The 24,777-nt window shown below is 41.5% G+C and overlaps 1 protein-coding gene across 1 annotated transcript in view; it reads left to right on the forward strand.

The window, feature by feature from the left end:
• The window catches only part of LOC130329598 (interphotoreceptor matrix proteoglycan 2-like), an 88,001-nt gene that overhangs the window by 58,700 nt on the left and 4,524 nt on the right, over positions 1-24,777 (forward strand). The window contains exons 6-7 of the mRNA XM_056553505.1: positions 17,242-17,315; positions 22,965-23,116. Coding sequence (XP_056409480.1) covers positions 17,242-17,315; positions 22,965-23,116 — 226 coding nt within the window. The remainder of the gene's footprint in view (positions 1-17,241; positions 17,316-22,964; positions 23,117-24,777) is intronic.

The raw sequence follows: 24,777 nt of genomic DNA on the forward strand, positions 1-24,777 counted from the left end.
TCAGGACCCAGGGATCTGGAACAAACTCTGTCAGGGAAAAAAATGACATGGCCTCCAATGGGAGGTCCGAATAATACGAGGAAATATTGGAAGTGTTAGCGGAATGAGAGGGACGTCATAAGCTGGACTACTTGTCCCACAGAAAAACGTTTTTTATCGCTTTCTGAGGTCCATGGCCACTTAGAGGCTTAGATTGGCCAAGAAAGGATTAGATCCTAGATCTTGGTTACCCCAACACCTAAACGTTTTGAGGGGGGCATTTGCTTTTATCTGCAAGGCCCTACATATATATTAAGTTCTGCCCAATAGCCGACCTGGCTTGTAAGAGAGGCACATACGTTATACTTGGAGGCATCCAAGGTTTAAGCCACAATGGCCTTCTCCTGGCAGGATAGAGGCCTAGATTTAAGGCCAATCTTACATTGCTTGCAGAGCAGCATCACAAGAAAATCCACTATAAGATGGATTAAAATTGTGCTTGGCTATCATCCTGAGAGGAGAACCAATATCTGAATGAATCAGAAGCTGAGGGATCAGCAGCAGAGTAGAATCTTCTTAAGGTGCATTCTACACCTTAATCCATAGGGTTCTGCAAGTTGGTCCTGTGCACAGCAGGGACTAAGGTCCTTTTAGACAATTATGCAAACGCTAAGTCAACCTTAGACGCAGAACTTCATTCCAAGTGAATCCTCACAATCGGGAACATGGAGTAAAACCGCTTTGGTTAGCGGCACCTTCTCAGGAGGCCTTATTTAACTTCATATGAGGAGAGACTCATCCACTTTGGTTAGTGGCGCCTTCTCAGGAGGCCTTATTTAACTTCATATGAGGAGACACTCGTCCACTTTGGTTAGCGGCACCTTCTCAGGAGGCCTTATTTAGCTTCATATGAGGAGACACTCGTCCACTTTGGTTAGCGGCACCTTCTCAGGAGGCCTTATTTAGCTTCATATGAGGAGAGACACGTCCACTTTGGTTAGCGGCACCTTCTCAGGAGGCCTTATTTAGCTTCATATGAGGAGAGACTCGTCCACTTTGGTTAGCGGCACCTTCTCAGGAGGCCTTATTTAGCTTCATATGAGGAGAGACACGTCCACTTTGGTTAGCGGCGCCTTCTCAGGAGGCCTTATTTAGCTTCATATGAGGAGAGACTCGTCCACTTTGGTTAGCGGCGCCTTCTCAGGAGGCCTTATTTAACTTCATATGAGGAGAGACACGTCCACTTTGGTTAGTGGCACCTTCTCAGGAGGCCTTATTTAGCTTCATATGAGGAGAGACACGTCCACTTTGGTTAGCGGCACCTTCTCAGGAGGCCTTATTTAGCTTCATATGAGGAGAGACACGTCCACTTTGGTTAGCGGCACCTTCTCAGGAGGCCTTATTTAGCTTCATATGAGGAGAGACTCGTCCACTTTGGTTAGCGGCACCTTCTCAGGAGGCCTTATTTACCTTCATATGAGGAGAGACTCGTCCACTTTGGTTAGCGGCGCCTTCTCAGGAGGCCTTATTTAGCTTCATATGAGGAGACACTCGTCCACTTTGGTTAGCGGCACCTTCTCAGGAGGCCTTACTTAGCTTCATATGAGGAGAGACTCGTCCACTTTGGTTAGCGGCACCTTCTCAGGAGGCCTTACTTAGCTTCATATGAGGAGAGACTCGTCCACTTTGGTTAGCGGCACCTTCTCAGGAGGCCTTATTTAGCTTCATATGAGGAGAGACTCGTCCACTTTGGTTAGCGGCGCCTTCTCAGGAGGCCTTATTTAGCTTCATATGAGGAGAGACTCGTCCACTTTGGTTAGCGGCACCTTCTCAGGAGGCCTTATTTAGCTTCATATGAGGAGAGACTCGTCCACTTTGGTTAGCGGCGCCTTCTCAGGAGGCCTTATTTAGCTTCATATGAGGAGAGACACGTCCACTTTGGTTAGCGGCGCCTTCTCAGGAGGCCTTATTTACCTTCATATGAGGAGAGACTCGACCACTTTGGTTAGCGGCACCTTCTCAGGAGGCCTTATTTAGCTTCATATGAGGAGACACTCGTCCACTTTGGTTAGCGGCACCTTCTCAGGAGGCCTTATTTAGCTTCATATGAGGAGACACTCGTCCACTTTGGTTAGCGGCACCTTCTCAGGAGGCCTTATTTAGCTTCATATGAGGAGAGACTCGTCCACTTTGGTTAGCGGCACCTTCTCAGGAGGCCTTATTTAGCTTCATATGAGGAGAGACTCGTCCACTTTGGTTAGCGGCACCTTCTCAGGATGCCTTATTTAGCTTCATATGAGGAGAGCCTCGTGCACTTTGGTTAGCGGCACCTTCTCAGGATGCCTTATTTAGCTTCATATGAGGAGAGCCTCATGCACTTTGGTTAGCGGCACCTTCTCAGGAGGCCTTATTTAGCTTCATATGAGGAGAGACTCGTCCACTTTGGTTAGCGGCGCCTTCTCAGGAGGCCTTACTTAGCTTCATATGAGGAGAGACTCGTCCACTTTGGTTAGCGGCACCTTCTCAGGAGGCCTTACTTAGCTTCATATGAGGAGAGACTCGTCCACTTTGGTTAGCGGCACCTTCTCAGGAGGCCTTACTTAGCTTCATATGAGGAGAGACTCGTCCACTTTGGTTAGCGGCGCCTTCTCAGGAGGCCTTATTTAGCTTCATATGAGGAGAGAATCGTCCACTTTGAGGCCCCATGGCCCCTAGAGGTGGCTTCTGGAGCTTCCCCAAGATCCTGGTCCCCCGAGCGGATGGATTAAGTAGTCTCTGGGTCGTCTTCATTGAGAATAAATATTTCACTGCCCCCTAGATTCAGAAGAGTGAACTTCATCCGCTGTGTGATGCGTCCTCACTGCTGGGCGCAGACTGAAGACTCCAAATGTCTTTACCCGTATTACAGCGTCCTGATGGTTCAGCCTCAGGCAGAAGAGCAGGACAGCATGAAGGACACCTGGGATTATTCATAGGTGTCCGCCAGATGGGGGTCACAGATGTCTGTGGTTAGACGTCACCTGGCGCCCAGAACAGTCACCGAAAACAAGTAAATACAAATCCTCTACTAGGAGGGAAGGCGGAGGCAGGAATGTACCCAAAAAGATCCCTAAAAATCTTTACATCAAGATTACTGTCACAGGAAAGCTTCTCTATAATACACAAAGTATGTATGTTACTGATGGGCGGAGCTAGTCACTGACCACTGTGCTGCCCGAACACATGGATGTTACTGATGGGCGGAGCTAGTCACTGACCACTGTGCTGCCCGAACACATGGGTGTTCCTGATGGGCGGAGCTAGTCACTGACCACTGTGCTGCCCGAACACATGGATGTTCCTGATGGGCGGAGCTAGTCACTGACCACTGTGCTGCCCGATCACATGGATGTTACTGATGGGCGGAGCTAGTCACTGACCACTGTGCTGCCCGAACACATGGGTGTTCCTGATGGGCGGAGCTAGTCACTGACCACTGTGCTGCCCGAACACATGGATGTTACTGATGGGCAGAGCTAGTCACTGACCACTGTGCTGCCCGAACACATGGATGTTACTGATGGGCGGAGCTAGTCACTAACCACTGTGCTGCCCGAACACATGGATGTTACTGATGGGCGGAGCTAGTCACTGACCACTGTGCTGCCCGAACACATGGATGCTACTGATGGGCGGAGCTAGTCACTGACCCCTGTGCTGCCCGAACACATGGATGCTACTGATGGGCGGAGCTAGTCACTGACCACTGTGCTGCCCGAACACATGGATGTTACTGATGGGCGGAGCTAGTCACTGACCACTGTGCTGCCCGAACACATGGATGTTACTGATGGGCGGAGCTAGTCACTGACCACTGTGCTGCCCGAACACATGGGTGTTACTGATGGGCGGAGCTAGTCACTGACCACTGTGCTGCCTGAACACATGGGTGTTACTGATGGCTCCTTACGGAAGATGTCCTGATGGGGCTGGAACCTGGAGCCCAGACTGCAGACTAGTCACTGACCAATGTGCTGTATATATACAGACTGCAGACTAGTCACTGACCACTGTATTGTATATATACAGACTGCAGACTAGTCACTGACCACTGTACTGTATATATACAGACTGCAGACTAGTCACTGACCACTGTACTGTATATACACAGACTGCAGACTAGTCACTGACCACTGTACTGTATATACACAGACTGCAGACTAGTCACTGACCACTGTACTGTATATATACAGACTACAGACTAGTCACTGACCACTGTACTGTATATATACAGACTGCAGACTAGTCACTGACCACTGTACTGTATATACAGACTGCAGACTAGTCACTGACCACTGTACTGTATATACACAGACTGCAGACTAGTCACTGACCACTGTACTGTATATACACAGACTGCAGACTAGTCACTGACCACTGTACTGTATATACAGACTGCAGACTAGTCACTGACCACTGTACTGTATATATACAGACTGCAGACTAGTCACTGACCACTGTACTGTATATATACAGACTGCAGACTAGTCACTGACCACTGTACTGTATATACACAGACTGCAGACTAGTCACTGACCACTGTACTGTATATACACAGACTGCAGACTAGTCACTGACCACTGTACTGTATATATACAGACTGCAGACTAGTCACTGACCACTGTACTGTATATATACAGACTGCAGACTAGTCACTGACCACTATACTGTATATACACAGACTGCAGACTAGTCACTGACCACTGTACTGTATATATACACAGACTGCAGACTAGTCACTGACCACTGTACTGTATATATACAGACTGCAGACTAGTCACTGACCACTGTACTGTATATACAGACTGTAGACTAGTCACTGACCACTATACTGTATATACACAGACTGCAGACTAGTCACTGACCACTGTACTGTATATATACACAGACTGCAGACTAGTCACTGACCACTGTACTGTATATATACAGACTGCAGACTAGTCACTGACCACTGTACTGTATATACAGACTGTAGACTAGTCACTGACCACTGTACTGTATATATACAGACTGCAGACTAGTCACTGACCACTGTACTGTATATATACAGACTGCAGACTAGTCACTGACCACTGTACTGTATATACAGACTGCAGACTAGTCACTGACCACTGTACTGTATATACAGACTGCAGACTAGTCACTGACCACTGTACTGTATATACAGACTGCAGATTAGTCACTGACCACTGTACTGTATATACAGACTGCAGACTAGTCACTGACCACTATACTGTATATATACAGACTGCAGACTAGTCACTGACCACTGTACTGTATATATACAGACTGCAGACTAGTCACTGACCACTGTACTGTATATATACAGACTGCAGACTAGTCACTGACCACTGTACTGTATATACACAGACTGCAGACTAGTCACTGACCACTGTACTGTATATATACAGACTGCAGACTAGTCACTGACCACTGTACTGTATATACAGACTGCAGACTAGTCACTGACCACTGTACTGTATATATACAGACTGCAGACTAGTCACTGACCACTGTACTGTATTTATACAGACTGCAGACTAGTCACTGACCACTGTACTGTATATATACAGACTGCAGACTAGTCACTGACCACTGTACTGTATATACACAGACTGCAGACTAGTCACTGACCACTGTACTGTATATATACAGACTGAAGACTAGTCACTGACCACTGTACTGTATATATACAGACTGCAGACTAGTCACTGACCACTGTACTGTATATACACAGACTGCAGACTAGTCACTGACCACTATACTGTATATACAGACTGCAGACTAGTCACTGACCACTGTACTGTATATACACAGACTGCAGACTAGTCACTGACCACTGTACTGTATATACACAGACTGCAGACTAGTCACTGACCACTGTACTGTATATACACAGACTGCAGACTAGTCACTGACCACTGTACTGTATATATACAGACTGCAGACTAGTCACTGATCACTGTACTGTATATACAGACTGTAGACTAGTCACTGACCACTGTACTGTATATATACAGACTGCAGACTAGTCACTGACCACTATACTGTATATATACAGACTGCAGACTAGTCACTGATCACTGTACTGTATATACAGACTGTAGACTAGTCACTGACCACTGTACTGTATATATACAGACTGCAGACTAGTCACTGACCACTGTACTGTATATACACAGACTGCAGACTAGTCACTGATCACTGTACTGTATATATACAGACTGCAGACTAGTCACTGACCACTGTACTGTATATATACAGACTGCAGACTAGTCACTGACCACTGTACTGTATATATACAGACTGCAGACTAGTCACTGACCACTGTACTGTATATATACACAGACTGCAGACTAGTCACTGACCACTGTACTGTATATATACAGACTGCAGACTAGTCACTGACCACTGTACTGTATATATACAGACTGCAGACTAGTCACTGACCACTGTACTGTATATATACAGACTGCAGACTAGTCACTGACCACTGTACTGTATATATACACAGACTGCAGACTAGTCACTGACCACTGTACTGTATATATACACAGACTGCAGACTAGTCACTGACCACTGTACTGTATATACTGACTGCAGACTAGTCACTGACCACTGTACTGTATATACAGACTGCAGACTAGTCACTGACCACTGTACTGTATATACAGACTGTAGACTAGTCACTGACCACTGTACTGTATATATACAGACTGCAGACTAGTCACTGACCACTGTACTGTATATATACAGACTGCAGACTAGTCACTGACCACTGTACTGTAAATACACAGACTGCAGACTAGTCACTGACCACTGTACTGTATATACACAGACTGCAGACTAGTCACTGACCACTGTACTGTATATATAGACTGCAGACTAGTCACTGACCACTGTACTGTATATATACAGACTGCAGACTAGTCACTGACCACTGTACTGTATATACACAGACTGCAGACTAGTCACTGACCACTGTACTGTATATACACAGACTGCAGACTAGTCACTGACCACTGTACTGTATATATACAGACTGCAGACTAGTCACTGACCACTGTACTGTATATATACAGACTGCAGACTAGTCACTGACCACTGTACTGTATATATACAGACTGCAGACTAGTCACTGACCACTGTACTGTATATACACAGACTGCAGACTAGTCACTGACCACTGTACTGTATATACAGACTGCAGACTAGTCACTGACCACTGTACTGTATATATACAGACTGCAGACTAGTCACTGACCACTGTACTGTATATATACAGACTGCAGACTAGTCACTGACCACTGTACTGTATATATAGACTGCAGACTAGTCACTGACCAATGTGCTGTATATATACAGACTGCAGACTAGTCACTGACCACTGTACTGTATATACACAGACTGCAGACTAGTCACTGACCACTGTACTGTATATACACAGACTGCAGACTAGTCACTGACCACTGTACTGTATATATACAGACTGCAGACTAGTCACTGACCACTGTACTGTATATATACAGACTGCAGACTAGTCACTGACCACTGTACTGTATATACAGACTGCAGACTAGTCACTGACCACTGTACTGTATATACAGACTGCAGATTAGTCACTGACCACTGTACTGTATATACAGACTGCAGACTAGTCACTGACCAATGTGCTGTATATACACAGACTGCAGACTAGTCACTGACCACTGTACTGTATATATACAGACTGCAGACTAGTCACTGACCACTGTACTGTATATACACAGACTGCAGACTAGTCACTGACCACTGTACTGTATATATACAGACTGCAGACTAGTCACTGACCACTGTACTGTATATATACAGACTGCAGACTAGTCACTGACCACTGTACTGTAAATACACAGACTGCAGACTAGTCACTGACCACTGTACTGTATATATACAGACTGCAGACTAGTCACTGACCACTGTACTGTATATATACAGACTGCAGACTAGTCACTGACCACTGTACTGTAAATACACAGACTGCAGACTAGTCACTGACCACTGTACTGTATATATACACAGACTGCAGACTAGTCACTGACCACTGTACTGTATATATACAGACTGCAGACTAGTCACTGACCACTGTACTGTATATATACAGACTGCAGACTAGTCACTGACCACTGTACTGTATATATACAGACTGCAGACTAGTCACTGACCACTATACTGTATATACACAGACTGCAGACTAGTCACTGACCACTGTACTGTATATACACAGACTGCAGACTAGTCACTGATCACTGTACTGTATATACAGACTGTAGACTAGTCACTGACCACTGTACTGTATATATACAGACTGCAGACTAGTCACTGACCACTGTACTGTATATACACAGACTGCAGACTAGTCACTGACCACTGTACTGTATATACACAGACTGCAGACTAGTCACTGATCACTGTACTGTATATATACAGACTGCAGACTAGTCACTGACCACTGTACTGTATATACAGACTGCAGACTAGTCACTGACCACTGTACTGTATATACAGACTGCAGACTAGTCACTGACCACTGTACTGTATATATACAGACTGCAGACTAGTCACTGACCACTGTACTGTATATATACAGACTGCAGACTAGTCACTGACCACTGTACTGTATATATACAGACTGCAGACTAGTCACTGATCACTGTACTGTATATATACACAGACTGCAGACTAGTCACTGACCAGGCATCGTGCAGCAGAGTGGAGTTTTCCTATTTGAATTTGGCTCCATTGGAGTTAGGCCCCGCCTCCGGAGTGACATCAGACGTCAGCTGAGGGGAATCAAACAGGATAACTTTATAAACAGCAAACACACAGAGCAATGAGGAGTATGGAGCAGACACAGTGTACATGGAAGCAGCGACAGTATACAGAGTATACAGGATCAGTAACAGCCAAGAAAGTTTACAGAGTATACAAGAGCAGTAACAAAGTATACAGAGCATACAGAAACAGAGTATACAGAAGCAGCGACAGTATACGGAGTATACAGGAGCACTGTCAGGAAAGTATACAGAGTATACAAGAGCAGTAACAAAGTATACAGAGCATACAGATACAGATACAGAGTATACAGAAGCAGCGACAGTATACGGAGTATACAGGAGCACTGTCAGGAAAGTATACAGAGTATACAAGAGCAGTAACAAAGTATACAGAGCATACAGAAACAGAGTATACAGAAGCAGCAACAGTATACGGAGTATACAGGAGCACTGTCAGGAAAGTATACAGAGTATACAAGAGCAGTAACAAAGTATACAGAGCATACAGATACAGATACAGAGTATACAGAAGCAGCGACAGTATACGGAGTATACAGGAGCACTGTCAGGAAAGTATACAGAGTATACAAGAGCAGTAACAAAGTATACAGAGCATACAGAAACAGAGTATACAGAAGCAGCGACAGTATACGGAGTATACAGGAGCACTGTCAGGAAAGTATACAGAGTATACAAGAGCAGTAACAAAGTATACAGAGCATACAGATACAGATACAGAGTATACAGAAGCAGCGACAGTATACGGAGTATACAGGAGCACTGTCAGGAAAGTATACAGAGTATACAAGAGCAGTAACAAAGTATACAGAGCATACAGATACAGAGTATACAGAAGCAGCGACAGTATACGGAGTATACAGGAGCACTGTCAGGAAAGTATACAGAGTATACAGGAGCAGTAACAAAGTATACAGAGCATACAGAAACAGAGTATACAGAAGCAGCGACAGTATACGGAGTATACAGGAGCACTGTCAGGAAAGTATACAGAGTATACAAGAGCAGTAACAAAGTATACAGAGCATACAGATACAGAGTATACAGAAGCAGCGACAGTATACAGAGTATACAGGAGCACTGTCAGGAAAGTATACAGAGTATACAAGAGCAGTAACAGAGTATAGAACATAAAGAAGCAGAACATGGAGCGACACACGGCTCCTGTAACAAACCAACAGGATAATCGTCCATAACCTGCAGAGATCAGGGAGGCGGCAGAACAGCTGATCATCAAGAATAAGACAAAGGTTAGTAATGTGTACAGCAGCCTATGGAGGCCGCACCGTCTGTCCATCAGTCCGACAGGACAGAAAAAACCGCACTGTTGTTGGGGCCAATTAGTCATTAATTGCTATTTTATTTGCTTGACTTCATTAACATTCTGTCTGTCCTACCAGTTCACAGGGGCAGATATTCCCACTTATCCTGCTGGTTAGGACGTAAGGGAAATGTGTGTGGATATAGATAATATAGATATGTGTGGATATAGATAATATAGATGTGTGTGTGTGGATATAGATAATATAGATATGTGTGTGTGGATATAGATAATATAGATGTGTGTGTGGATATAGATAATATAGATAATATAGATATGTGTGTGTGGATATAGATAATATAGATGTGTGTGTGTGTGGATATAGATAATATAGATGTGTGTGTGGATATAGATAATATAGATATGTGTGGATATAGATAATATAGATATGTGTGTGTGGATATAGATAATATAGATGTGTGTGGATATAGATAATATAGATATGTGTGGATATAGATAATATAGATGTGTGTGTGGATATAGATAATATAGATATGTGTGTGGATATAGATAATATAGATATGTGTGGATATAGATAATATAGATATGTGTGTGTGGATATAGATAATATAGATGTGTGTGGATATAGATAATATAGATATGTGTGGATATAGATAATATAGATGTGTGTGTGGATATAGATAATATAGATGTGTGTGGATATAGATAATATAGATGTGTGTGTGGATATAGATAATATAGATATGTGTGGATATAGATAATATAGATGTGTGTGTGTGGATATAGATAATATAGATATGTGTGTGGATATAGATAATATAGATGTGTGTGTGGATATAGATAATATAGATATGTGGATATAGATAATATAGATATGTGTGTGTGGATATAGATAATATAGATGTGTGTGTGTGTGGATATAGATAATATAGATGTGTGTGTGTGTGGATATAGATAATATAGATATGTGTGTGGATATAGATAATATAGATATGTGTGGATATAGATAATATAGATGTGTGTGTGTGGATATAGATAATATAGATATGTGTGTGGATATAGATAATATAGATATGTGTGTGGATATAGATAATATAGATGTGTGTGTGGATATAGATAATATAGATGTGTGTGTGTGGATATAGATAATATAGATGTGTGTGTGTGGATATAGATAATATAGATGTGTGTGGATATAGATAATATAGATATGTGTGTGTGTGGATATAGATAATATAGATGTGTGTGTGTGTGGATATAGATAATATAGATGTGTGTGTGGATATAGATAATATAGATGTGTGTGTGTGTGGATATAGATAATATAGATGTGTGTGTGGATATAGATAATATAGATGTGTGGATATAGATAATATAGATATGTGTGTGTGGATATAGATAATATAGATGTGTGTGTGTGGATATAGATAATATAGATGTGTGTGTGTGTGGATATAGATAATATAGATGTGTGTGTGTGTGTGTGGATATACATAATATAGATATGTGTGTGTGGATATAGATAATATAGATGTGTGTGTGTGTGGATATAGATAATATAGATGTGTGTGTGTGTGGATATAGATAATATAGATGTGTGTGTGTGTGGATATAGATAATATAGATGTGTGTGTGGATATAGATAATATAGATGTGTGTGTGGATATAGATAATATAGATGTGTGTGTGGATATAGATAATATAGATGTGTGTGTGGATATAGATAATATAGATGTGTGTGGATATAGATAATATAGATATGTGTGTGTGGATATAGATAATATAGATGTGTGTGTGTGGATATAGATAATATAGATGTGTGTGTGGATATAGATAATATAGATGTGTGTGTGTGTGGATATAGATAATATAGATGTGTGTGTGTGTGTGGATATAGATAATATAGATGTGTGTGTGGATATAGATAATATAGATGTGTGTGTGGATATAGATAATATAGATGTGTGTGTGGATATAGATAATATAGATATGTGTGTATGGATATAGATAATATAGATGTGTGTGTGGATATAGATAATATAGATGTGTGTGTGTGTGGATATAGATAATATAGATATGTGTGGATATAGATAATATAGATGTGTGTGTGGATATAGATAATATAGATGTGTGTGTGGATATAGATAATATAGATGTGTGTGGATATAGATAATATAGATGTGTGTGTGGATATAGATAATATAGATGTGTGTGTGGATATAGATAATATAGATATGTGTGGATATAGATAATATAGATGTGTGTGTGGATATAGATAATATAGATGTGTGTGTGTGTGTGGATATAGATATGTGTGTGGATATAGATATGTGTGTGGATATAGATATGTGTGTGGATATAGATAATATAGATGTGTGTGTGGATATAGATAATATAGATATGTGTGTGGATATAGATAATATAGATATGTGTGTGGATATAGATATGTGTGTGGATATAGATAATATAGATGTGTGTGTGTGGATATAGATAATATAGATGTGTGTGGATATAGATAATATAGATGTGTGTGTGGATATAGATAATATAGATGTGTGTGTGGATATAGATAATATAGATGTGTGTGTGGATATAGATAATATAGATGTGTGTGTGTGTGTGGATATAGATAATATAGATATGTGTGGATATAGATAATATAGATATGTGTGTGGATATAGATAATATAGATATGTGTGTGGATATAGATAATATAGATGTGTGTGTGGATATAGATAATATAGATATGTGTGTGTGGATATAGATAATATAGATATGTGTGTGTGGATATAGATAATATAGATATGTGTGTGTGGATATAGATAATATAGATATGTGTGTGTGTGGATATAGATAATATAGATATGTGTGTGGATATAGATAATATAGAGATGTGTGTGGATATAGATAATATAGAGATGTGTGTGGATATAGATAATATAGATATGTGTGTGTGGATATAGATAATATAGATGTGTGTGGATATAGATAATATAGATATGTGTGTGTGGATATAGATAATATAGATATGTGTGTGTGTGGATATAGATAATATAGATATGTGTGTGGATATAGATATGTGTGTGGATATAGATAATATAGAGATGTGTGTGGATATAGATAATATAGAGATGTGTGTGGATATAGATAATATAGATATGTGTGTGTGGATATAGATAATATAGATATGTGTGTGTGTGGATATAGATAATATAGATATGTGTTTGGATATAGATAATATAGAGATGTGTGTGGATATAGATAATATAGAGATGTGTGTGGATATAGATAATATAGAGATGTGTGTGGATATAGATAATATAGATATGTGTGTGTGGATATAGATAATATAGATATGTGTGTGTGGATATAGATAATATAGATATGTGTGTGTGGATATAGATAATATAGATATGTGTGTGTGGATATAGATAATATAGATATGTGTGTGGATATAGATAATATAGATATGTGTGTGGATATAGATAATATAGATATGTGTGTGGATATAGATAATATAGATATGTGTGTGGATATAGATAATATAGATATGTGTGTGGATATAGATAATATAGATATGTGTGTGGATATAGATAATATAGATATGTGTGTGGATATAGATAATATAGATATGTGTGTGTGGATATAGATAATATAGATATGTGTGTGTGGATATAGATAATATAGATGTATGTGTGTGGATATAGATAATATAGATGTATGTGTGTGGATATAGATAATATAGATATGTGGATATAGATAATATAGATATGTGTGTGTGGATATAGATAATATAGATATGTGTGTGGATATAGATAATATAGATGTGTGTGTGGATATAGATAATATAGATGTGTGTGTGGATATAGATAATATAGATATGTGTGTGTGTGGATATAGATAATATAGATATGTGTGTGTGTGGATATAGATAATATAGATGTGTGTGTGGATATAGATAATATAGATATGTGTGTGTGGATATAGATAATATAGATATGTGTGTGTGGATATAGATAATATAGATGTGTGTGTGGATATAGATAATATAGATGTGTGTGTGGATATAGATAATATAGATATGTGTGTGTGTGGATATAGATAATATAGATGTGTGTGTGTGTGTGAATATAGATAATATAGATATGTGTGTGTGTGGATATAGATAATATAGATGTGTGTGTGTGGATATAGATAATATAGATGTGTGTGGATATAGATAATATAGATATGTGTGTGGATATAGATAATATAGATGTGTGTGTGTGTGGATATAGATAATATAGATGTGTGTGGATATAGATAATATAGATATGTGTGTGTGGATATAGATAATATAGATATGTGTGTGTGGATATAGATAATATAGATGTGTGTGTGGATATAGATAATATAGATATGTGTGTGTGTGGATATAGATAATATAGATATGTGTGTGTGGATATAGATAATATAGATATGTGTGTGTGGATATAGATAATATAGATGTGTGTGTGGATATAGATAATATAGATATGTGTGGATATAGATAATATAGATGTGTGTGTGTGTGTGGATATAGATAATATAGATATGTGTGGATATAGATAATATAGATGTGTGTGTGTGTGTGGATATAGATAATATAGATATGTGTGTGGATATAGATAATATAGATATGTGTGTGTGGATATAGATAATATAGATGTGTGTGTGGATATAGATAATATAGATATGTGTGGATATAGATAATATAGATGTGTGTGTGTGTGTGGATATAGATAATATAGATGTGTGTGTGTGTGTGGATATAGATAATATAGATATGTGTGTGGATATAGATGTGTGTGTGGATATAGATAATATAGATATGTGTGTGGATATAGATAATATAGATGTGTGTGTGTGGATATAGATAATATAGATATGTGTGTGGATATAGATGTGTGTGTGGATATAGATAATATAGATATGTGTGTGGATATAGATAATATAGATGTGTGTGTGTGGATATAGATAATATAGATGTGTGTGTGTGGATATAGATAATATAGATGTGTGTGTGGATATAGATAATATAGATATGTGTGTGGATATAGATAATATAGATATGTGTGTGGATATAGATAATATAGATATGTGTGTGGATATAGATAATATAGATATGTGTGTGGATATAGATAATATAGATATGTGTGTGGATATAGATAATATAGATGTGTGTGGATATAGATAATATAGATATGTGTGTGTGGATATAGATAATATAGATATGTGTGTGGATATAGATAATATAGATATGTGTGCGGATATAGATAATATAGATATGTGTGTTGATATAGATAATAGATAGATATGTGTGTGGATATAGATAATATAGATATGTGTGTGGATATAGATAATATAGATATGTGTGTGGATATAGATAATATAGATATGTGTGCGGATATAGATAATATAGATATGTGTGTTGATATAGATAATAGATAGATATGTGTGTGGATATAGATAATATAGATGTGTATGGATATAGATAATATAGATATGTGTGTGGATATAGATAATATAGATGTGTGTGTGTGGATATAGATAATATAGATGTGTGTGGATATAGATAATATAGATGTGTGTGTGGATATAGATAATATAGATGTGTGTGTGTGGATATAGATAATATAGATGTGTGTGGATATAGATAATATAGATGTGTGTGTGGATATAGATAATATAGATATGTGTGTGTGGATATAGATAATATAGATGTGTGTGTGGATATAGATAATATAGATGTGTGTGTGTGGATATAGATAATATAGATGTGTGTGGATATAGATAATATAGATATGTGTGTGTGGATATAGATAATATAGATGTATGTGTGGATATAGATAATATAGATGTGTGTGTGGATATAGATAATATAGATGTGTGTGTGGATATAGATAATATAGATGTGTGTGTGGATATAGATAATATAGATGTGTGTGTGGATATAGATAATATAGATGTGTGTGTGGATATAGATAATATAGATGTGTGTGTGTGTGGATATAGATAATATAGATGTGTGTGTGTGGATATAGATAATATAGATGTGTGTGTGTGGATATAGATAATATAGATGTGTGTGTGGATATAGATAATATAGATATGTGTGTGTGTGGATATAGATAATATAGATGTGTGTGTGTGTGGATATAGATAATATAGATATATGTGTGTGGATATAGATAATATAGATATGTGTGGATATAGATAATATAGATATGTGTGGATATAGATAATATAGATATGTGTGTGTGGATATAGATAATATAGATATGTGTGTGGATATAGATAATATAGATATGTGTGTGGATATAGATAATATAGATATGTGTGTGGATATAGATAATATAGATGTATGTGTGTGGATATAGATAATATAGATATGTGTGTGGATATAGATAATATAGATATGTGTGTGGATATAGATAATATAGATATGTGTGTGTGGATATAGATAATATAGATATGTGTGTGTGGATATAGATAATATAGATATGTGTGTGTGGATATAGATAATATAGATATGTGTGTGTGGATATAGATAATATAGATGTGTGTATGGATATAGATAATATAGATGTGTGTGGATATAGATAATATAGATATGTGGATATAGATAATATAGATATGTGTGTATGGATATAGATAATATAGATGTGTGTGTGTGTGTGTGGATATAGATAATATAGATGTGTGTGGATATAGATAATATAGATATGTGGATATAGATAATATAGATATGTGTGTATGGATATAGATAATATAGATGTGTGTGTGTGGATATAGATAATATAGATATGTGGATATAGATAATATAGATATGTGTGTGTGGATATAGATAATATAGATGTGTGTGTGTGGATATAGATAATATAGATGTGTGTGTGGATATAGATAATATAGATATGTGTGTGGATATAGATAATATAGATGTGTGTGTGGATATAGATAATATAGATGTGTGTGTGTGGATGTAGATAATATAGATGTGTGTGTGTGTGTGTGGATATAGATAATATAGATGTGTGTGTATGGATATAGATATATATGGATAGTCACCGCCTCTTTTTCATTTTGCTTTAGCTTCTTCATTGAGAGACGAGAGTCAAAGATGTGGTTTACATACGATGAAGAGAGAACAAACTTCCAGCACACAGGTGAGGAGGATGAGGAGAAAGCGGGGGGGGGGGGGGGGGGGGGGGGGAGGAGCAGAGGGTGGAGGAGGAAAAGGAGGATGAGAAGGAAGAAGGAGGAGAAGATTGAAAAGAAGGAGGAGGAGAAAGATAAGACGGGGTGAAGGAGGTCAAGGATTAAGAGAAAAAAAGGAGGAAGAGGAGTAGAAGGAGGAGGAGGAGGAAAAGATGGAAGAGGAGAAGGAGGTGGTGAAAGAGGAGGAGGTTTGTAGTGCCTCACACAGGTGATGGGGAGGAGGTTTGTAGTTTGTAGTTCCTCACACAGGTGAGGAGGAGGAGGTTTGTAGTTCCTCACACAGGTGATAAGGAGGAGGTTTGTAGTTCCTCACACAGGTGATGAGGAGGAGGTTTGTAGTTCCTCACACAGGTGATGAGGAGGAGGTTTGTAGTTCCTCACACAGGTGATGAGGAGGAGGTTTGTAGTTCCTCACACAGGTGATGAGGAGGAGGTTTGTAGTTCCTCACACAGGTGATGAGGAGGAGGTTTGTAGTTCCTCACACAGGTGATGAGGAGGAGGTTTGTAGTTCCTCACACAGGTGATGAGGAGGAGGTTTGTAGTTCCTCACACAGGTGATGAGGAGGAGGTTTGTAGTTCCTCACACAGGTGATGAGGAGGAGGTTTGTAGTTCCTCACACAGGTGATGAGGAGGAGGTTTGTTGTTCCTCACACAGGTGATGAGGAGGAGGTTTGTAGTTCCTCACACAGGTGATGAGGAGGAGGTTTGTAGTTCCTCACACAGGTGATGAGGAGGAGGTTTGTAGTTCCTCACACAGGTGATGAGGATGAGGTTTGTTGTTCCTCACACAGGTGAGGAGGAGGAGGTTTGTAGTTCCTCACACAGGTGATGAGGATGAGGTTTGTAGTTCCTCACACAGGTGATGAGGATGAGGTTTGTAGTTCCTCACACAGGTGATAAGGAGGAGGTTTGTAGTTCCTCACACAGGTGATGAGGAGGAGGTTTGTAGTTCCTCACACAGGTGATGAGGAGGAGGTTTGTAGTTCCTCACACAGGTGATGAGGAGGAGGTTTGTAGTTCCTCACACAGGTGATGAGGAGGTTTGTAGTTCCTCACACAGGTGATGAGGAGGTTTGTACTTACTCACACAGGTGATGAGGAGGAGGTTTGTACTTACTCACACAGGTGATGAGGAGGAGGTTTGTACTTACTCACACAGGTGATGAGGAGGTTTGTAGTTCCTTACACAGGTGATGAGGAGGAGGTTTTTTTGTTCCTCACACAGGTGATGTGGAGGAGGTTTGTAGTTACTCACACAGGTGATGAGGAGGAGGTTTTTTTGTTCCTCACACAGGTGATGTGGAGGAGTTTGTAGTTACTCACACAGGTGATGAGGAGGAGGTTTGTAGTTACTCACACAGGTGATGTGGAGGAGGTTTGTAGTTCCTCACACAGGTGATGAGGAGGTTTGTAGTGCCTCACACAGGTGATGGGGAGGAGGTTTGTAGTTTGTAGTTCCTCACACAGGTGAGGAGGAGGAGGAGGTTTGTAGTTCCTCACACAGGTGATAAGGAGGAGGTTTGTAGTTCCTCACACAGGTGATAAGGAGGAGGTTTGTAGTTCCTCACACAGGTGATGAGGAGGAGGTTTGTAGTTCCTCACACAGGTGATGAGAAGGAGGTTTGTAGTTCCTCACACAGGTGATGAGAAGGAGGTTTGTAGTTCCTCACACAGGTGATGAGGAGGAGGTTTGTAGTTCCTCACACAGGTGATGAGGAGGAGGTTTGTAGTTCCTCACACAGGTGATGAGGAGGAGGTTTGTAGTTCCTCACACAGGTGATGAGGAGGAGGTTTGTAGTTCCTCACACTGGTGATGAGGAGGAGGTTTGTTGTTCCTCACACAGGTGAGGAGGAGGAGGTTTGTTGTTCCTCACACAGGTGAGGAGGAGGAGGTTTGTAGTTCCTCACACAGGTGATGAGGATGAGGTTTGTAGTTCCTCACACAGGTGATGAGGATGAGGTTTGTTCCTCACACAGGTGATGAGGAGGTTTGTAGTTCCTCACACAGGTGATAAGGAGGAGGTTTGTAGTTCCTCACACAGGTGATGAGGAGGTTTTTTTTTGTTCCTCACACAGGTGATGTGGAGGAGTTTGTAGTTACTCACACAGGTGATGAGGAGGAGGTTTGTAGTTACTCACACAGGTGATGTTGGAGGAGGTTTGTAGTTCCTCACACAGGTGATGAGGAGGTTTGTAGTGCCTCACACAGGTGATGGGGAGGAGGTTTGTAGTTTGTAGTTCCTCACACAGGTGAGGAGGAGGAGGTTTGTAGTTCCTCACACAGGTGATAAGGAGGAGGTTTGTAGTTCCTCACACAGGTGATAAGGAGGAGGTTTGTAGTTCCTCACACAGGTGATGAGGAGGAGGTTTGTAGTTCCTCACACAGGTGATGAGAAGGAGGTTTGTAGTTCCTCACACAGGTGATGAGAAGGAGGTTTGTAGTTCCTCACACAGGTGATGAGGAGGAGGTTTGTAGTTCCTCACACAGGTGATGAGGAGGAGGTTTGTAGTTCCTCACACAGGTGATGAGGAGGAGGTTTGTAGTTCCTCACACAGGTGATGAGGAGGAGGTTTGTAGTTCCTCACACTGGTGATGAGGAGGAGGTTTGTTGTTCCTCACACAGGTGAGGAGGAGGAGGTTTGTTGTTCCTCACACAGGTGAGGAGGAGGAGGTTTGTAGTTCCTCACACAGGTGATGAGGATGAGGTTTGTAGTTCCTCACACAGGTGATGAGGATGAGGTTTGTAGTTCCTCACACAGGTGATGAGGAGGTTTGTAGTTCCTCACACAGGTGATAAGGAGGAGGTTTGTAGTTCCTCACACAGGTGATGAGGAGGAGGTTTGTACTTACTCACACAGGTGATGAGGATGAGGTTTGTAGTTCCTCACACAGGTGATGAGGATGAGGTTTGTAGTTCCTCACACAGGTGATGAGGAGGTTTGTAGTTCCTCACACAGGTGATGAGGAGGAGGTTTGTACTTACTCACACAGGTGATGAGGAGGAGGTTTGTACTTACTCACACAGGTGATGAGGAGGAGGTTTGTACTTACTCACACAGGTGATGAGGAGGTTTGTAGTTCCTTACACAGGTGATGAGGAGGAGGTTTTTTTTGTTCCTCACACAGGTGATGTGGAGGTTTGTAGTTACTCACACAGGTGATGAGGAGGAGGTTTTTTTGTTCCTCACACAGGTGATGTGGAGGAGTTTGTAGTTACTCACACAGGTGATGAGGAGGAGGTTTGTAGTTACTCACACAGGTGATGAGGAGGTTTGTAGTTACTCACACAGGTGATGTGGAGGAGGTTTTTTTGTTCCTCACACAGGTGATGTGGAGGAGGTTTGTAGTTACTCACACAGGTGATGAGGAGGATGTTTGTAGTTACTCACACAGGTGATGTGGAGGAGGTTTGTAGTTCCTCACACAGGTGATGAGGAGGATGTTTGTAGTTACTCACACAGGTGATGAGGAGGAGGTTTGTAGTTACTCACACAGGTGATGAGGAGGTTTGTAGTTCCTCACACAGGTGATGAGGAGGAGGTTTGTAGTTACTCACACAGGTGATGAGAAGGAGGTTTGTAGTTCCTCACACAGGTGATGAGAAGGAGGTTTGTAGTTCCTCACACAGGTGATGAGGAGGAGGTTTGTAGTTCCTCACACAGGTGATGAGGAGGAGGTTTGTAGTTCCTCACACAGGTGATGAGGAGGAGGTTTGTAGTTCCTCACACAGGTGATGAGGAGGAGGTTTGTAGTTCCTCACACTGGTGATGAGGAGGAGGTTTGTTGTTCCTCACACAGGTGAGGAGGAGGAGGTTTGTAGTTCCTCACACTGGTGATGAGGAGGAGGTTTGTTGTTCCTCACACAGGTGAGGAGGAGGAGGTTTGTAGTTCCTCACACAGGTGATGAGGATGAGGTTTGTAGTTCCTCACACAGGTGATGAGGATGAGGTTTGTAGTTCCTCACACAGGTGATGAGGAGGTTTGTAGTTCCTCACACAGGTGATAAGGAGGAGGTTTGTAGTTCCTCACACAGGTGATGAGGAGGAGGTTTGTACTTACTCACACAGGTGATGAGGATGAGGTTTGTAGTTCCTCACACAGGTGATGAGGAGGTTTGTAGTTCCTCACACAGGTGATGAGGAGGTTTGTAGTTCCTCACACAGGTGATGAGGAGGAGGTTTGTACTTACTCACACAGGTGATGAGGAGGAGGTTTGTACTTACTCACACAGGTGATGAGGAGGAGGTTTGTACTTACTCACACAGGTGATGAGGAGGTTTGTAGTTCCTTACACAGGTGATGAGGAGGAGGTTTTTTTGTTCCTCACACAGGTGATGTGGAGGAGGTTTGTAGTTACTCACACAGGTGATGAGGAGGAGGTTTTTTTGTTCCTCACACAGGTGATGTGGAGGAGTTTGTAGTTACTCACACAGGTGATGATGAGGAGGTTTGTAGTTACTCACACAGGTGATGAGGAGGTTTGTAGTTACTCACACAGGTGATGTGGAGGAGGTTTTTTTGTTCCTCACACAGGTGATGTGGAGGAGGTTTGTAGTTCCTCACACAGGTGATGAGGAGGATGTTTGTAGTTACTCACACAGGTGATGTGGAGGAGGTTTGTAGTTCCTCACACAGGTGATGAGGAGGATGTTTGTAGTTACTCACACAGGTGATGAGGAGGTTTGTAGTTCCTCACACAGGTGATGAGGAGGAGGTTTGTAGTTACTCACACAGGTGATGAGGAGGAGGTTTGTAGTTACTCACACAGGTGATGAGGAGGAGGTTTGTTCTTCGCACAGTCAGGATATTTTCTTCTAGGGATCTAACTGGGTAAATGCAAATGTGGTGGAAACTCCTGCTCAGATGGTGCGGCCGATCCACAACAGATTTTATTTTTTATAATCCCGGTGATAGGACCGATGTGACGTTCCCTCATCCAAGAAGCACAAGCCATAAGGTTATGGTGCAGAGCAAGATGGCAATGGAGGATGAAGTGGGGGTCTATCCTCTTCAGTGATGGATTGGGGGTGTATCCTCTTCAGTGATGGAGTGGGGTCCCGGGGGACATTTTGAGATAATCGTATTGCACGAAATGTCTAAAGTGTAGAACCCAAATAAGCCTGAGGTAATCAATGACCATACGAGGACTCCCATAATCCTCTATACCAGAGGTCCCCAGCCCAGTTTTCAAGGCTCCACCTACATGCTCTACACCAGAATCCCCCAGTCCTTAAGGCTCCACCAACATGGTCTACACCAGAGGTCCCCAGCCCAGTCCTCAAGGCTCCACCAACATGGTCTACACCAGAGGTCCCCAGTCCTCAAGGCTCCACCGACATGGTCTACACCAGAGGTCCCCAGTCCTCAAGACTCCACCGACATGGTCTACACCAGAGGTCCTCAGTCCTCACTTAGTGTCCAGGATTAGAATTTTATCCTGTTCTATTCCATTGGAGGAACTGAACAAAACCTGGAATGTTGGTGGCCTTCAGGACCGGGTTGATGACCACTGGTCTTCACAGTGTATGGATGTGTTCTACCTCTCCATTATAGACCGGTCTTTATTATTTCTTTCTTTTCTTCTGCTCTTCTAGATATGGACGCCGCTGCCAGAGCCAGTTTGTCCAATTTATCATCCAGAACTGGAAACTATGACGTAGAAACCAAATCCTTCCATTCCTCAGACAGTGAACTCTCGGCAGGAGTCTACCGGCCCAGACTGGACCAAGTGGACACTTCGAAAAAGGTAAAGAAAAACGTATCTCTTTTCTTATCTTTCACGGTAACATTTGGCTTCACAGGAACTTTCCCAAGTCAAGTGTGGAGACCCCCAGAAAAAGCCAAGACCTAACCTGAACTTAACTTGTAGAGCTCAACGCTCAGTATTATCAAACACACCAAAAATGGCAAGTCCAAAATTACCGATTTTTAGTCACATCACCTCCCAGAAAAAAAAGTCATCAAAATGTCACATATTCCTTATTCTTCGCTCCGTAAGACGCACCTGACCATAGGACGCACCTAGGTTTTAGAGGAGGAGAACAAGGAAAAAAAAATATTATAGGCATTATAGGTCAGGAGCACATGTCAGGGGGGCATTATAGGTTGGCAGTATGTTCCCTCACTTTAGGTAGGCAGTATAGTTTCCCCACATTAGGTGCAGTATAGTTCCCACCCACCCCCCCATTAGGTAGGCAGTATGTTACCGAACTTTAGGTAGGCAGTATGTTCCCCCCATTAGGTTGTCAGTATGTTCCCCCACATTAGGTTGTAGTTCCCCCACATTAGGTTAGCAGTATAGTTCCCCTGCTCATTGCTCCCCCTGCTTTTTCTATTTCTCATATTTCCTTACCTGGCCTCGCTCGGCAGGCTCAGGTAATGCGGCAGGTCTTGTGGGCTGCCGGATAATATAACCAGTGACGTCTCCTGTGGCTCCTCTGTGCGGCGTCAGGGACGTCACTCCTCATTTACCGCAGCCGCGGACACAGAACGCTTCAAGACACAGTTTTCTTCACTACACCGGCGCTGCAGGAAATGAGGAGTGATGTCCCTGACGCCGCGTAGGGGACCACACAGCCCACAAGAGCCACTGCATTACCTGAGCCTGCCGAGCGCGGCCAGGTAAGGAAATATGAAACATAGAAAAAGCAGAAGTGTCTGGGACCGCCGCTGGTCACGGTTTTAAAGTGGCCGCAGCCGGGTTGCTAATCTTTAACCAGCAGCCGGCCCTGCGGCCACATTAAAACAGTTGCCCATGGCAATTACCTGGTTTAACCCCCTCCCCCTAACGCCGGCCAGCTCCATCCTGCTGGGCATATATTACCTCCTCCTACATGCCACATGCCGCTATCCGCCCCTGCACTTGCACACACATTCACTCCATAAGACCCACAGACATTTCCTTCCCATGATTGGGGAAGAAAAAGTGCGTCTTATGCAGAGAAAAATACGGTACGTAAAAGTGCTACAGATCACGGCCCAAAAATTACCATCATACAGTTATAGTGAAATTTTAAGCATACTCGGCAAAAAGTTTGACTTTTTTAAAAGTAGTATAGTAATAAAAAAGTATATAAAAATGGTGTTCGTTCTAATGATCTTTATCTAAAGAAAAAAGAGAATATATCGGTTTTACTGCGAAGTCCACTGCATAAAAACTGAAATATTTTGGTTGCGCGGTACATTAACCTCTTGGGCATGCAGGGAATATGCGTATGCCCTGCATCCCCAATCCTTAAGCACTCAGGGCGTACCTGTAGGCTCTTGTAATGGAGCTGGATGTGGATCCTCTAACCTGTGTGGCAGATGACTCGGACCGTATCGGGGAGCGGAGTCTAAGGTGCCGCTGGTCTTCACCAGAGCCCGCTGCAGGGCAGGATGGGCTTGCTGCGGCAGGCAACACCCAGG

This window comes from Hyla sarda, unplaced genomic scaffold, assembly GCF_029499605.1.
Source record: "Hyla sarda isolate aHylSar1 unplaced genomic scaffold, aHylSar1.hap1 scaffold_319, whole genome shotgun sequence".
In the NCBI taxonomy this organism is placed as follows: domain Eukaryota; kingdom Metazoa; phylum Chordata; class Amphibia; order Anura; family Hylidae; genus Hyla; species Hyla sarda.